Genomic DNA, 15,304 nt, shown 5'->3' with positions numbered 1-15,304 from the left:
GTTAGCCAGGATGGTCTCGATCTCCTGACCTCGTGATCCGCCCGTCTCGGCCTCCCAAAGTGCTGGGATTACAGGCTTGAGCCGCCGTGCCCGGCCCCCCTGCTTCTTGAGAGCCTGCTGGCTCCTGCCAGTGCCTGCCTCCCTGGGGTGGTAGGCCAAGGTCCCAGGCTGCCTTTGCATGGAAAAGAGCTGGTGCACTTTATAGCAACCCATTGGCTCCTGATTCCCATTATTAAGCCAGTTCCATGCCCATAAATTGAGCAAAAAGTCTAAATGAAGACTGGGCGTGGTGGCTCACACTTGTAATCCCAGCACTTTGGGAGGCCAAGGCGGGAGGGAGGATGGCTTGAGCCCAGGAGTTCCAGACCAGCCTGGGCAACACAGCAACACCCCGTATCTCGACAAAAAGATAAAATACAAAATTAGCTGGGACCGGTGGCACACACCTGTTGGTCCTAGTCACTTGGGAGGCTGAGGCAGGAGGATTGCTTGAGCCCAGGAGTTTGAAACTGCACTGAGCTATGATCGTACCACTGCACTCCAGCCTGGGTGATACAGCGAGACCCTGTCTCTAGTAATTTTTAACAAATCTAAATAAAGGTGCTCAGCCAGGACAAGTTAGGAAGTGCTGGAGTCTCTAGCCTTGGCAACACAGCAAGACTCTGTCTCAAATATATATAGACACATGTACATACATACACACACACACACCACACATATCTGAAATACTAGAGTTAAGGAAAGCCTTCTCTGGGGCTGGGCGCAGTGGCTCACGCCTATAATCCCAGTACTTTGGGAGGCCGAGGCGGGCAGATCACGAGGTCAGGAGATCGAGATCATCCTGGCTAACACGGTGAAACCCCCGTCCCTATTAAAAACACAAAAAAAATAGCCAGGCGTGGTGGCGGGCGCCTGTAGTCCCAGGTACTTGGGAGGCTGAGGTAGGAGAATGGCGTGAACCCAGAAGGCGGAGGTTGCAGTGAGCTGAGATTGCATCACTGCACTCCAGCCTGGGCAACACAGGGAGACTCCATCTGAAAAAAAAAACAAAAAACAAAAAAAAGTCTTCTCTGAATTCTGCAACATAGACTGGCATTCAAGTTAGTTTCAGGAGGTGTCAAAAAGCTGGCTAGCAGAAGTTCAAGACCAGCCTGGCCAACATGGCAAAACCCTGTCTCTACTAAAAATTCAAAAATTAGCCGGGTGTGGTGGCGAATGCCTGTAATCCCAGCTACTCAGGAGGCTAAGGAATGAGAATCGCTTAACCCAGGAGGTGGAGGTTGCAGTGAGCCAAGATCACGCCACTGCATTCCAGCCTGGGAGACAGAGCAAGACTCCATCTCCAAAAACAAAACCAAACCAAAAGATGGCTAGTAGTTGGGATGAGGAGACAGAAAGATAAGAGAAACGTGTTTATTTCTCTCTCTCTCTTTTTTTTTTTTTTTTTTTTTTGAGACACTGTCTCACTCTGTTGCCCAGGCTGGAGTGCAGTCACCATACCTGGCTAATTTTTTAATTTTTTTTTTGTAGAGACAAGGTCTCCGTATGTTGCCCAGGCTGGTCTCAAACTCCTGGCCTCAAGCAATTCTCCCACCTCAGCCTCCCAAACTGCTGGGACCACAGGCATAAGCCACTGCACCTGGCCTATTTCTCATTTTTTAACTGCTTAAAATGGTCTCCACATTCCAACTCCTTTGGGGTTTTGGAGAAGGGATTGGGGAAGCAAAGAGTTCATCTGCTTACTAAGGTGGTCAGAGTGTTATTTAGATCTAGGAGCCCCGAGAGCCTCAGGACAGCAGTTTCTAGCCTCAGGAGGCCTTGGGACTAGACCAGTTTCTCAAAGACAGAGCTGCGTGTGGTGCCTTTGTCATATCAAGATGCTCTGGATGCTTGCTGGTCTCAGATTTTCCTGGGAATCTAGTGGAGTGCAGATAGCACGTGTATGTGTCTAAGAGAGAGTGCATGTGCGCACAGTATGTGGGAGGGAGCCACCAATGGTGGCTTGCCCCAAGCCCTGCACCCCTAGGGATGGTTCAGCTAAGGGGAGCAACAGTCACCACTGGCCCAGGACAAATGACTGAATGAACATTCCAAGGCTGCTCTGCCTCTCAAGGACAGGGGCTTGGGAACCCAGAGCTGGAGGGAGGGAAAACAGAAAAGGCAGCCATCCTGTCCCCGGCCTGGGAGAGGCTAGTCAGGCTGTACAGGCCTGAGGCCTGTGCTCCAAGGTTTAGTCAGCTCAACTGAGACCTGGGTGGAGGCTGGCTGAGCAGGAGTCAAGATCTCCCGCAACAGCCTCCCATTAGTCCCCCTCACCCCCTATCTAGTCCTCCCCTTCCATAAGAGCCTTTAGTTAGGTCCTCTTTGTTTCTTCCTCCATCATCAACTACTTAACCTTTGTTAGATAAACAAAGGAGCCCCTGGTTGGGAGCCTGGAGCCATATATCTGGGGGTGTAGTGGTTCGGGACTAACTAGCGCCAAAGCCTGGGTGAGAAGAGGGAGCAGCCTTGGGCCAATCCTTAGTCCTGTCGGCTCCTGGCCAGAGAGGGGTTCTAACCATAATACAAACACTGCAGCCTCCAAGGAGGTTCAGAGATAAACTCCCAGCTGCTCTGCAGCTCAGGCAGTCTGAAGAAGTCACTGCTAGAGCAAGGGCCAAACTGTGATGTCAATAAGAGGCGGGGTTCCTTTATTCAGAGGTCAAGTCTGAGGAGATTCCTACTGAGCATGCCCAAGCTAGTCTCCCCTCCTTCCCTCCTCCCCCTGCCCAACTCAGTAGAGCTATCTAACTGCAGACAAACAGCTGCTATCCACTAATGAGAAAATAAATGCATGTTGGCTTGTGGTCCTTGCCATGGGCCTCAACACCAGACACTTTCCAGAAGGGGCAGGTGAGGGAGGAAAAGAAAGGAATGGAAGAAAGGGGGACCCTGGGATGCAGAGGGAACACCACAGTTCCCACAGGCAAGGGCTGTAAAGAATGAAGCTTCGGGAAGCGTCCCAGGGGTTCTACTTTGATCACAAGCAAGAAATTGCAAACACATAAGCAAAATGCTAAGTATCACTTTGTTGCAACTGACATCCCATTCAAAGCACAGGTCAACACATTCTGTCCCCCAGCTAGGTCTGCTAGTGGGGCTGCTGCCCCCACACAGAGGCCCACCCTAGATCCCTATCTACGAAATAGTTCCCTGTGGGCTCCCAGGGCCCTGAAGAGGACGCACACACTTGCAGTAAGGGGATAAGAGGAAGGGGCCTTTGGACTTTTTCCAGCAAACTGAGATTCTTGAGATCTTTGAAGGAAAGCAGGTGAAGAATGCAGATGGCCCTCATGGGAGCTGTTCAAGGTGGAAGGAGATGAAGAGGATGTCCTCACAAGTTCAGGAATCAGAGGCTGGCCCCGAGGACAACAGTGTCAAGTCTGGACCACACTTACCACTGAGAAAGCGCTTCATGGTGTCGCTGCTGGCCAGCTTCATGGCTGTCTGACCCGAGTAGGTAGCCAGGGTGGGATCGGCCCCATAGGACAGCAGGAGCCAGATGGTCTCCAGGTTGTCGTTGACCACCGCGTCATGAACTGGCCTGTGGAGGTGATACAGGATGAGGATAACAGGGCCCAAGTGGGAACTGGGGTGTCTAGACTTAAGGCTACTGCACCAGGGGAAAAAACTGAGCTGATCCCAGGTAACCTTGGTGTAATATGGTTTAAGACTTAGGACAGGGGAACCGCCTTGCCACTCTCCACTACCATCTCCCCAACTCCTCCTCTCTCTGCACCCCCTTTTCCTCCCTGCCATTACTCTCTCTCTGACGTTCCCTCGACATCTTGGGACAGTTCCCATGGCACAGTGGAGCTCTATTAGTAGTTGTGGAGTTCACTAGAGAATGGGTCCTTGACCTACAATAGAGTCTAGGCAGCTGCAGGGAGCCAGGCGCGGTGGCTCACGCCTGTCATCCCAGCACTTCGGGAGGCCGAAGCGGGTGGATCACTTGAGGTCAAGAGTTTGAGACCAGCCTGGCCAAAATGGTGAAACCCCATTTCTACTAAAAATACAAAAATTAGCCGGGCGTCATGCTGGGCACCCATAGTCCCAGCTACTTGGAAGGCTGAGGCAGGAGAATCCCTTGAACCCGGGAGGCAGAGGTTGCAGTGAGCCAAGATTGTGCCACTGCATACCAGCCGGGGCAACAGAGCGAGACTCCATCTCAAAAAAAAAAAAAAAAAAAAGGTGGGGGGAAGCTGTAGAGGAATACGAACTGAAGGCCCTGGGTGACTCCCTGAGAGCAGAGATGAGCAGAATGGTTCCACGCGCCAGGCAGAACCCAAGTGGAGCCCCCTCCTGCATCTGAAGCTCCTGTCTCCAAGTTGCCCAGGAAGTAGGCTCTCTGGTAGAACAGAAGAGAATGGGTACAATTTCTCCAAGACACAGCAGGTATATTTTTCTTATAGTGTCTAGAGATCAAATTTTAAAAATCAAATCTGGATATTACCCTCAGGTCAACCTCCCAGTTCCTATTCTGTCTGAGACAGGTCCCCCACCAGGATGAGTTGAGGGAAGGCCGAGTGGTCTTCCTGGTGACAGCTGCACATGATGGGATGATCCCTAGAAAACCGCAGCCTCCCCTTAGTAACTGATGTGGTCTGGCCATCTGGGAACTAACTCATTGGCTCCAGCCCTGAACTGGTTCCCTCTTGAGCCTATAGAAGTCTTTCCAAAACTCCTCCTGTCAAGGCCTCTCTGCAACTCGCAGTCTGGTGTGCTACGAAGGTTCAGGTTGAAGCAAGGTCTTTATTTTTTTTACTTTTTTTTTTTTTTCTTTTGAGATGGAGTCTCACTCTGTCACCTAGGCTGGAGGGCAATGGTGTGGTCTCGGCTCACTGCAACCTCCGCCTCCTGGGTTCAAGCAATTCTCCTGCCTCAGCCTCCTGAGTAGCTGGGACTACAGGCGCGTGCCACCACACCCAACTAATTTTTGTATTTTTAGTAAAGATGGGATTTCACTATGTTGGCCAGGCTGGTCTCGAACTGCAGACCTCATGATCCGCCCGCCTTGGCCTCCGAAAGTGCTGGGATTACAGGCGTGAGCCACCATGCCCTGCCAGCAACAGGCAAGGTCTTTTGAGCGAGAGGCTGAGCTGGGAGTGAGGGCGGGACTCGGGGGAGATGTAGCCCTCTTGCCTCGTGCCGTCCTGCGCGCTGCAGTTCACGTTGGCCCCGTGCTCCAGCAGGATGTTCAGGATGTCAGTCCAACCCCGGGAACAAGCCTCATGCAGGGCTGTGTAGCCAGCATTGTCACGGTGATTCACGTCCTCACTGTCTTTCTGGAGGCAGTAGAGAACAACATCCTGTGGGGACAGGGACAACTCCATGAGCAAAGAGAGGGCTAATTCTTGAACTTATATAACCCTGAGACTCAAAGCTCCCCAAATATCTGAGGAGTCTCAGAGCCTGCTCTTTATAGCAGGGACACACTTCAAAATCTTTCATTAACAACATCAGTCCTGAGCCACCATTGCCAGCACCCCAGTTCTGGGCTGTTTCCTTGGCAGCAGAGAGACTTCTTTTTTTTTTTTTTTTTTTTTCCGAGACAGAGTCTCACTCTGTTGCCCAGGCTGGAGTGCAGTGGTGCGATCTCTGCTCACTGCAGACTCTGCCTCCCAGGTTCGAGTGATTCTCTTGCCTCAGCCTCCCAAGTAGCTGGGACTACAGGCGCACACCACCATGCCTGGCTAATTTTTGTATTTTTAATAGAGATGGGGTTTTACTATGTTGGCCAGGCTGGTCTCGAGCTCCTGACCTCAGGCGATCCGCCCACCTTGGCCTCCCAAAGTGCTAGGATTATAGGCGTGAGCCACCGTGCCTGGCCTGGAAAGACATTTTTTCTATGGCCAAGGACACTCATCTGGGTGGTGGTATTTGAGGTGAGGTCCTCAGAGAGGCTGACCTGCCCACCCAGAGCTCAAGCACTCAGATCTCGACTCCCTGAGCTTGGCAAGCCAGCCCCAGGCCAGGGAAATGAGATGTGGTGGACAGCACAGTTTCTGGTGGCAATTCAAGAATAAGGAAGACAATTGTTTTAAGGACTATCCCTGGGTGTGGGTCTCGGCAGGACCAGTGTTCAAGCCAGGACAGTCAGTTCTAGCCCTCCCCTCAAATCAGGGTAATCCAATAGGCCAGGTGCAGTGGCTCATGCCTGTAATCCCAGCACTTTGGGAGGCCGAGGCGGGCAGATCACCTGAGGTCAGGAGTTTGAGACCAGCCTAGCTAACATGGCGAAACCCCGTCTCTACTAAAAATACAAAAGTTAGCCCGGTGTGATGGCAGGTGCCTGTAATCCCAACTACTCAGGAGGCTGAGGCAGGAGAATCCCTTGAACCCAGGAGGCGGAGGTTGCAGTGAGCTGAGATCGCGCCACTACACTCTAGCCTAGGCGACAGAGCAAGACTCCATCTCAGAAAAAAAAAAAAAAAAAAGGATAATCCAATACTGTCATTCATCCACACTTTGAAGACTGCCTTCCTTGGGTTGAGATGATGATAGGACTACAAGTGGGACCCCAGGGACTTGCAGCACCCTAGCTAGCATGGGCTGAAGCTGGGTGAATGAGGTGAGGAGGGGAGAGGCCGGCAGCATTAATGGCTGCCTGGCTTTCCAAACAACGGACCCCACAGCTACACCATTGTCAGTCCTCTCTGGGGCACTGGGGAGATGGGCCACTCCACCTTTCCGCCTGACAGCTCACAGGCTAGCTGGCTAGAGTGACTGTGTGTGTAGCCTGTGTCGGGGGTGCTGCTGCCTGTATATAGAAATTGTCAAGCTCCTTTACCTGGGAGAAAGCATAAGGCTTCCCACCCTCCTCACCAGTGCAGATGTTTGCCTTTTCCCCAAGGCCTAAGAGGGCTCCTTCCACCCTCCCTGACAGGCTGCCTTAGTGCTCCAGCCCTGTCCCATTGGTCCCTCCGATGGTTTCCTGTTTGCTGGTTTTGCCCAGGGTACAAGACAATTAAATTAACCTTGACGGCAGGGATTGGTCTTCATTTTTGTTTTAGGTCTCCCTTGGCAGCTATCCAGGCACCCACACTAGGTGCTTATGAAAGATGGGCTGCTTGCCAGTGAGACACTGTCACGTCAGCTCCCCAGGGCTGACCAGTCTGGCTGGGAGTGTGGCTGGTGTGAAACAAGTCAGGTATAGGGATGGAAAGCCTTAAAACCAAAGGCACACTCTGTAACTAACCCAGCAACTCCACTGCTAGGAGCAAACCCTGAGGAAATAATCCATATGGGAGGCAAAGATACACACTCAACAAAAAGTGGGGAACAATGGAAACGTCCAAGGTGTAACTGAATTATGGTGAATGAGTCAGTCTTCCACCTACCCTGGCACTTGGGAATCAAAAGACCTTGGTTTGAATTCAGACTCATATACATAGTAGTTGAGCGATCTTGGACATATCATTGAACACTGCAAAGCCTTTATTTTCTCACCTATAAAATGGGGATAATAAATCTACTCCCTTGGCTTACTGTGAAGATTAAATAATATAAAGTAATCAGGCTCTTAACATGACAAAAGAAGTGCTCAATAAATGCCAGCTTCCTTTCTTGCCTTCTTTCTAATCTATAGGGAAGTAGTATAAGGTGGGGTTAGCTCAGCCTCACCCCTCAGACATGATCCTGGCCCCTCTGAGAGGCAGAAATGAGGGGAAGCTGGAGGAGGAGATGAAGACTGAGCAATAAATTGTTCCTTTCCGAGTTGGGAAACCACCATACAGAGAAATTCAAGACAACGTGGATATCCAAAAATTGTGTTCCTGGTCTAGGAATATACTGCATGATACTGTTTCAATTGCATTTATCCCAAATTGACATTCAAACAAGTTTGCACTCTCACACACTGAGATCCGAGTGATGAGGGGTAAGGCAGTCCCAGGGCAATCTGGGGTGTAGAGGAAGGACAGCCTGGGTTCAAGCACCAGAAGAGCCCATGGAGAAAAGCTTCTTCATAGATGCTCAGACCAACGGCGCCCTGTGGTCGGTCGAGAATTCCCTTACCTTATAGCCAAGACGTGCCGCCCTCTGCAGGAGGGTCTCACCAGCATTTTTGTTCACTATGAGCCGACGTGCCTCTGGGGGGATCTGCCGGGCTGTAGGTGACTCCGAGGCCTCCTCTGAGCTGGCACTTCGGGACTTAGAGGGTGTACATGGTTCTGTGGGTTTCACTGGGGTGGGAGATTTGGGAGATCGTGTCTTCTGCTGGCTCCAACGACCTTTGCCCTGGAAAGCAGAGATGCAGTCCTAGGTCAGGTCAGGCCAGGCAGCTTATCCATCCACCAGGGTCATCACTGCCTTCAGCGGCCAAGGCCATCTCACCTTATCTGTGTCCATGCTGTACTTTGCTTACACTACCCCAAATGGCCGAGACTACTGTCAGGTTTGAGGCCAGAGGCTGGGCCAGGCGCTAACCATGTGAAGTCTCTCCAGGATCAACACAGGTTCCCGTGAGTTTCTAGCCGGTGGGGAGATATGAAGAGGCTCAAATGCTCAACCCCATAAACCAAGGAATGCCACGGGGATTGTAAATCAGAGATTGAGGGTCTCTTCCCTTGAGAAGCTCAATCCCAGCTTCTCTCAAGACTCTGCATGCCTTCTTTACCTGCCTCAATCACCATTTATTGAGGCTTTTACAAGTCCTGTCTGTAAATAGGCAGAAGCAAACTCTGAGAGTAAAGAGAAATGAGACAGCTATCTTTTTTTTTTTGAGACCGAGTCTCACTTTGTCACTGAGGCTGGAGTGCAGTGGTATGGTCTCTGTTCACTGCAACCTCTGCCTCCCAGGTTCAAGGGATTCTCCTCCCTCAGCCTCCTGAGTAGCTGGGATTACAGGCATGCGCCACCACGCCCAGCTAATTTTTGCATTTTTAGTAGAGACGGGGTTTCGCCATTTTGGCCAGGCTGGTCTCGAACTCCTGACTGCAAGTGATCCGCCTGTCTTGGCCTCCCAAAGTGCTGGGATTACAAGCATGAGCCACCATGCCAGGCCAGCTATCTTTGACTAGTCACAGCTGCTAAAGTTTCACACGTATAGCAAAAACCTTCCTTCCACATCCAGCCCTCACAGAATGTTCCCATCTTCCATCACACTGTGTCCCCATATCATACTCAGACCCCCCTGGGGTGGCAGAAAGATCTAAGGCAGACCTGGGTTTGAACCTTGTCTCTGCCATCCCCTAGCTACAAGATCTGGGGCAAGGCCCTCCCTCTCTGAGCCCCATTTTCTTCCTTGCAGGGTCTTTGAGATAATGAACAGTGAACAGGGTAGGTGCTCACAAAACACTAGGAGAGGCTGGGAGTGGTGGCTCATGCCTGTAATCCCAGCAGTTTGGGAGGCTAAGGCAGGCAGATCAGCTGAGGACAGGAGTTCAAGACCAGCCTGGCCAACACAGTGAAACTCAGTCTCTACTAAAAATACAAAAAATGAGCTGGGCGTGGTGGTGCACGCCTGTAGTCCCAGCTACTCGGGAGGCTGAAGCATGAGAATCGCTTCAGCCCGGGAGGGAGAGGTTGCAGTATGCCAAGATTGCAGCACTGCACTCTAGCCTGGGTGACGGAGTGAGACTCTGTTTCAAAAAAAAAAAAAAGAAAGAAAAGAAAAGAAAGAAAGAAAAAAATGCCAGGCATGGTGGCTCACACCTGTAATCTCAGCAATTTGGGAGGTTGAAGCGGGTGGATAACCTGATGTCAGGAGTTCGAGTCTAGCCTGGCCAACATGGTGAAACCCCATCTCTACTAAAAGTACAAAAAATTAGTCGGGAGTGGTGGCAGGTACTTGTAATCCCAGCTATTCAGGAGACTAAGGCAGGAGAATTACTTGAACCTGGGAGGCGGAGATTGCAGTGAGCCCAGATAGAGCCATTACATTCCAGCCTGGGCAACAAGAGTGAAACTCCATCTCAAAAAATAATAATAAATAAATAAATAAAAGAGATTCTCAACCTGGAGTTGATGCTATAATTGGATGAAGCTTTGGGGGGCACTGGGAGAGGTGGCATACTTTGCATGTGGGAGAGACAGGAATCACTGGGGAAGGCCAGAGGGTAGACTGTGGGAGTCAGCCTCTAAGATGGCCCCAATGATCCCCTGATCTTCATGCTCTTATGTACCCTCCTCCTACAGTAAGTAGGGCTGACCCGTGTAACCAACAGGAGACTGCAGAAATGACAGTAGGTGCCTTCTGAGGCTAGGGTCTAAAAGACACTGTGGTTTCTGCCTTGCTGTCTTTTGGATCACTCGCTGTGGGGAAAGCCAGCTGCCATGTCCTAGGGACCCTTGAGCAGCCCGTTGGAGAGATCCATGGGGCAGGGAGAGGAGGCCTCCTGCCAACAACCAGCATCAATATGCCAGCCATTCGAGCAAGCTACCCCAGCAGTAGATCCTCCAGTCATGCCCTCAGAGGAATACTGCCCTGGCTGACACCTGACTGCAACCTCACGAGAGATCCCAAGCCAGGTCTAGCTAAGCCCCTGAATCCCTGACCCCAAGAAACTGTGTGAGGTAACATATGCTTATTGTTGTGTAAAGCTGCTAAGTTGTGTAGTCATTTGTTATACCCCAATAGATAACTAGTATTTCCGACTTATCCAAACCCCTCAAACATCAAGGTCTCACTTCAATCCTCTGTCTTCTACCATATTCCACAACACTCTAGGCCCTCTTCCTTTGTGTAGCCAGAATACCAAGTCTGAACCACGTAATCTGATGCCTCACTTTCTTCTTTCCATCCAGTTTCATGCATAAGTCTCACCTCTCCTGCTAGATTTTAAGCTCCTTGGGGACAGGGTTCATATTGTCATCATTTTTCTGTTCCTTACAGCACTTAACTCAGGGCTGGACACATTATTATTATTATTTTATTTATTTATTTTTTGAGACCGAGTCTCGCTCTGTCACCCAGGCTGGAGTGTAATGGCACAATCTCGGCTCACTGCCTTCAAGCAATTCTCCTGCCTCAGCCTCCCAAGTAGCTGGGACTAAAGGCACCCACCACCACGCCCGGTTAATTTTTGTACTTTTAGTAGAGACGAGGTTTCACCATGTTGCCCAGGCTGCTCTCAAACTCCTGATCTCAAGTGATCCACCTGCTTCAGCCTCCCAAAGTGCTGGGATTACAGGCATGAGCCACCACACCTGGCCACATTATTACAACAAATATTTGTTGACCTGTTTCAAGCCAGCTGTATACAGAGCCCTGGATGGCCAGAACAGTTGCCTAAAAAGATATCGAGTCAGGGAAGGAGCAGTAGAGAAGAGAAGATGAGGGCTCGGGACATTTGTTTCCTCTGGTCAATCCCAAGACAGCGAGAAGCCATGATCAGTCCCCATCCTGAAAGGGCAGAGAGGTACAAGCCCTAGCAGGAAGGCACTAGCTATGAGGGTACAATGCTGCTTTATCTCCAGGAGGATAGAGTGTACAATGGCAGGACTGGAGGATGCTGGGTAAAGTACCAGGGTTTCGCTAAGCCAAGCCAGGAACCAAAGGGTGACTCTCCTTTCTGGGGGCCAAAGTTGCCAGAGAGCAGCAGCGAGGCAAGTTGCCTGGGAAGGGGAGGAGCAAGAACAAGTGGGGGGACCCCTCCCCGCCCCTTCCCCCTGGCTCTGAGCCCCTGTGGGAAGAAGCCCTTGGCCAATGCCCCGCTTTTAGTGTTGCAGGAGCGTTCCCCACCCTCCCCCACCCTTGCTTCCTGCTACAAAGCCCCATGCCATGGGGGCAACTGGAGCAGGTGGTGGTGGCTGGGAGAGAAAGGAAGGTGGGAGGGGGAAAGGAAGGTCATGGGGAGGGGCAAAAACCTCTCCAGGAGAACACTGCAGCAGACACACTGCCAGGCAGAAAAACCAGACAGAAGCATGTGAGTGTGCTGCTGACTCTTGGGCGCTGGTTACCTTTGTGTGGGCTGGGGCCATCCATCTGAGTGTCTGGGGAGGAACGGGAGAAAGGGAGGGGAAGCAGGAGCCTGTGACGCCCACCTTTTCCCAGTGCAGTTTGTGGTAGTGGCATTTTCTGTCCAACTGCGCCCCTCCCCCAGTGTCTCCCGGATACAAACAGAAGCCACCCATTCAGAGCCTGAGAGACATATGGAATGAGCCAGGGCTCCAGAGGCAGACAGGCCTATTTCACATCCCAACTGCATCACTCAGGACCACCCAGTAACCTCGCACCAGTCCCTTAACCTCCTTGAGCCTCAGTTTATTCACTACAAAATGAGTATAATACAGGTGCCTATCTCCCAAGTGCCACTGTGGGAATTAAGAGTGATAATGTGAATGAACTGCTTGGCACAGACCAGAGTTCCCTGCTCTTTCCCTGGGCCCCTGTCCTCCCAGTCTGGGGGGTCAAGGGAATGAACGCTGCTACCCTGCCATGCCATGCTTCTATTCCCTCATTCTTGCTTCCGCCCGAAGCACAATGATGCACAGCAACCCTCGGAGAGTACTTTATGGTTATCAAAGCCTGTCACAGACATTGCTTCCTTTGTTCCCCCAAGCACCCTTGTGAGACAGAAAGGGCAAGAAGCAGCAGCTCCATTCTTCAAGATGAGGAAATAAGCTTCAGTCTTGTCTGAGCTGGAAAGAGGTTCTGGGAGGGGTAAGGGGAAAGGCGGGGAGACGAGCACCTGGGGCTCCCATCTCTTGCCAGTGCCATTCGGGGATCCCAGTAAGAATCATGACCACCAAAGCACTAGGCGTGATGGCTCACGGCTGTAATTCCAGCACTTTGGGAGGCCAAGTCAGGCGGATCACTCGAGCTCAGGAGTTTGAGATCAGCCTGGCCAACATGGTGACTTTTTGTATTTTTGTCCTAAAAATACAAAAAATAGCCGGGCGTGATGGCAGGCGCCTGTAATCCCAGCTACTCACAAGGCTGAGGCACAAGAATCGCTTGAACCCGGGAGGCGCAGGTTGCAGTGAGCCGAGATCGTGCCACTGCACTCCAATCTGGGTGACAGCGCATGACTCTCTCTCAAAAAAGAGTGAGAGAGAGAGAAAAAAAGAAGGATCATGACCACCAAAACAAGCTGAAGATGGGCTTTTGTTTTTGGCTGTCAATGACAAATACATATTATGAGTATACTTTTGAACCTGGACCCTCACTTCTCTCAAATGTAAAGTTCACCCAGGTTGAGGACTGATTTTTTCTAAGGTTATAACATGCAACCTAACACCAATGGCATGAACATCAGACCCAAAAGAGATGTTGATTTGGGATGAGGGTTTTAGGAATGCTTGCCTGGCTGTTGACTGGTAACTGCCCACTCACTGGCTCCTATGCTTCCATGAGAAGCTAACGAACTGGGGAGCAGGGGAGGGGAGGAGTAGCTAGAACCTGGGCCCCAGTGGAATTCCTTCAGCCTTACCCTCAATCAACCTTTGTCTGGACCTTACAATCCTTCCTCCTACAAGTTGTTTTCTACCTTGATTGACTCAGAATGTCCCATGATTGGTTTCCAGTAAGTTAAACCCAGACAAAAGCTTCTTGATTGGATGTTAACAAGCTACTCAGGCTAACATCCTGCCATATTCTTTAATTCTTCCTTAACTCAAAGAAGATCTAAAGATTGTAGAGGAAAAGCCATCATGGGCCAGAAATTATAGTTAACTATAACTTTAGTTCCCATTCTTCAAAACCACCCCCAACCCTTCGAGAACTAGTTTGAGAATGCCTTACTAAATATGGGTTAATTTGATCCTCCCCAAAGCCCCCCATCCCTCCCTCCCTCCTGCCTCCTCTGTCCACCTCCCACACACACACCTTATACAATACCCTTTGATGGCTACGCACCTTTACCTCTTCTGAGACGGTTGCCATGTGCTTGGTCTTGCACTTTCGTTTTCCCGATGGCTTTTCTGAATTTTCAAGGCAGGCTGGCTCCTCCAGGTTATTTGGGAGGAAACCATTTGGTGAATCCGAGATCCCCTGGGCTTTGTTGGGCAAGAGAAGGTTCCTGTTCCTGAGGCGGTGCTCCAAACTTTGGGAGGAGGAAGTCTTCTGCTTACGGGCCTTTAAATCTGAAGGCAAGAAACGGGAAAAGAACGGACGTCAAAGAAATGGAACACAGAAAAGCAATGCCTTCCTCTAAAATGAATCAGAGGACTTTGGGGATTAGAACTGCAGTGCAAAGTTGTATAACTATCAGCTATCGATATCTAGTGCAGTGCTGACTATTCCACTAAATGCTTCTTGAATGAACACACCATACCTCAACATCGAAGTCCCTCTACAAGCAGGAGACAGCTCCCAGCCCTACCAGCAGGGGGCGGCCCATCTGGCTAGCCCTAAGATGAGGGTAATTTTAACAGGATTTTACCCAGAGCAAATCAGAATTTCTTTTCACTTTTTTCCTCATTCCCTTTGTCTCTTTCTCCAGTCCCATATGAAAGCAAATCTGGCGGTCCTGCTGACATTAAGTATCAAGTACATGGGGAACAGGGAGGAAAAGGTAGAAGGCTGCCTTCATGGCCTCAACTCTACTCACCTGACTGCCCCATTTGTCACTCTCCGAGGACACAAAAATCAAAGCTACAGGAACTCCCTGAAACTAGAAGGCACCATGAGCCTACTTAGCTGGCAGTCAAGGGCAGAAACCTGCTGCCCTTTCTGGGTGAAAATCAAGTCACTGGTGTCACTAGAACACACCAGTAACATCTCTAATTTAGCCACAGCTTGCTGAACAAAGTACATTCTAATTTCAAAAAGGCCTGCCGAGAACTCCATTATCAAGAGCTTCATCCCACAGGGTCTGTCCTAACCCTGTGTGTAGGGGCGACTGATTGTGTGTTTAGCCTCGTCTCTCAAGATTAGTGCTGCTTGGCTTGGCCGTCAATTGTGTGATTGGCTGGGCTCAAGTCCTAATTGCTCTGAGCCTCAGTTGCCATATCTGTAAAATGGGGAGAATATAATCTACATCACAAGAGTGGTATGAGAATGAAATAAAGTAATACATGCAAAATCCCTTTCAAAAAGTGTTATAACAAGTAAGGCATCATTATTCTGTTATTTAAGCACAAGCTCTTGAGGTGGACCCATGCCCGTGTGTTTTCCTCCCCACGAAATGAACACCATGCCTAGCAATTGGTGAAATGAAGGGACTGAGATTGAAGAATTCTCAACTCTCCTCCCCCAACCCTGACATGGGCTCTCACATGTGACATTGCCAAAGGCAGATCCAGATGTGGGAGCCATCATTCCAGCATGAGGAGTTGGCTGCAGCTTAGGCACAGTTCCTAGAAGGCCAGCTGTCATGCCAGC

General features: G+C 50.5%; 1 protein-coding gene across 1 annotated transcript in view; it reads right to left on the bottom strand.

The window, feature by feature from the left end:
- The window catches only part of BCORL1 (BCL6 corepressor-like 1), a 79,842-nt gene that overhangs the window by 18,703 nt on the left and 45,835 nt on the right, over positions 1-15,304 (bottom strand). Inside the window, exons 9-12 of the mRNA XM_011936977.1 lie at positions 13,838-14,064; positions 8,056-8,277; positions 5,182-5,348; positions 3,438-3,583 (exon numbers count right to left, since the gene is read on the bottom strand). Of these exons, the coding sequence (XP_011792367.1) occupies positions 3,438-3,583; positions 5,182-5,348; positions 8,056-8,277; positions 13,838-14,064 (762 nt within the window). The remainder of the gene's footprint in view (positions 1-3,437; positions 3,584-5,181; positions 5,349-8,055; positions 8,278-13,837; positions 14,065-15,304) is intronic.

This window comes from Colobus angolensis, unplaced genomic scaffold, assembly GCF_000951035.1.
Source record: "Colobus angolensis palliatus isolate OR3802 unplaced genomic scaffold, Cang.pa_1.0 Scaffold159, whole genome shotgun sequence".
NCBI classification, from domain to species: Eukaryota; Metazoa; Chordata; class Mammalia; order Primates; family Cercopithecidae; genus Colobus; species Colobus angolensis.
The sequence above is the reverse complement of the archived record's forward strand: the minus strand, read 5'-3'. Positions and strand labels throughout refer to the sequence as shown.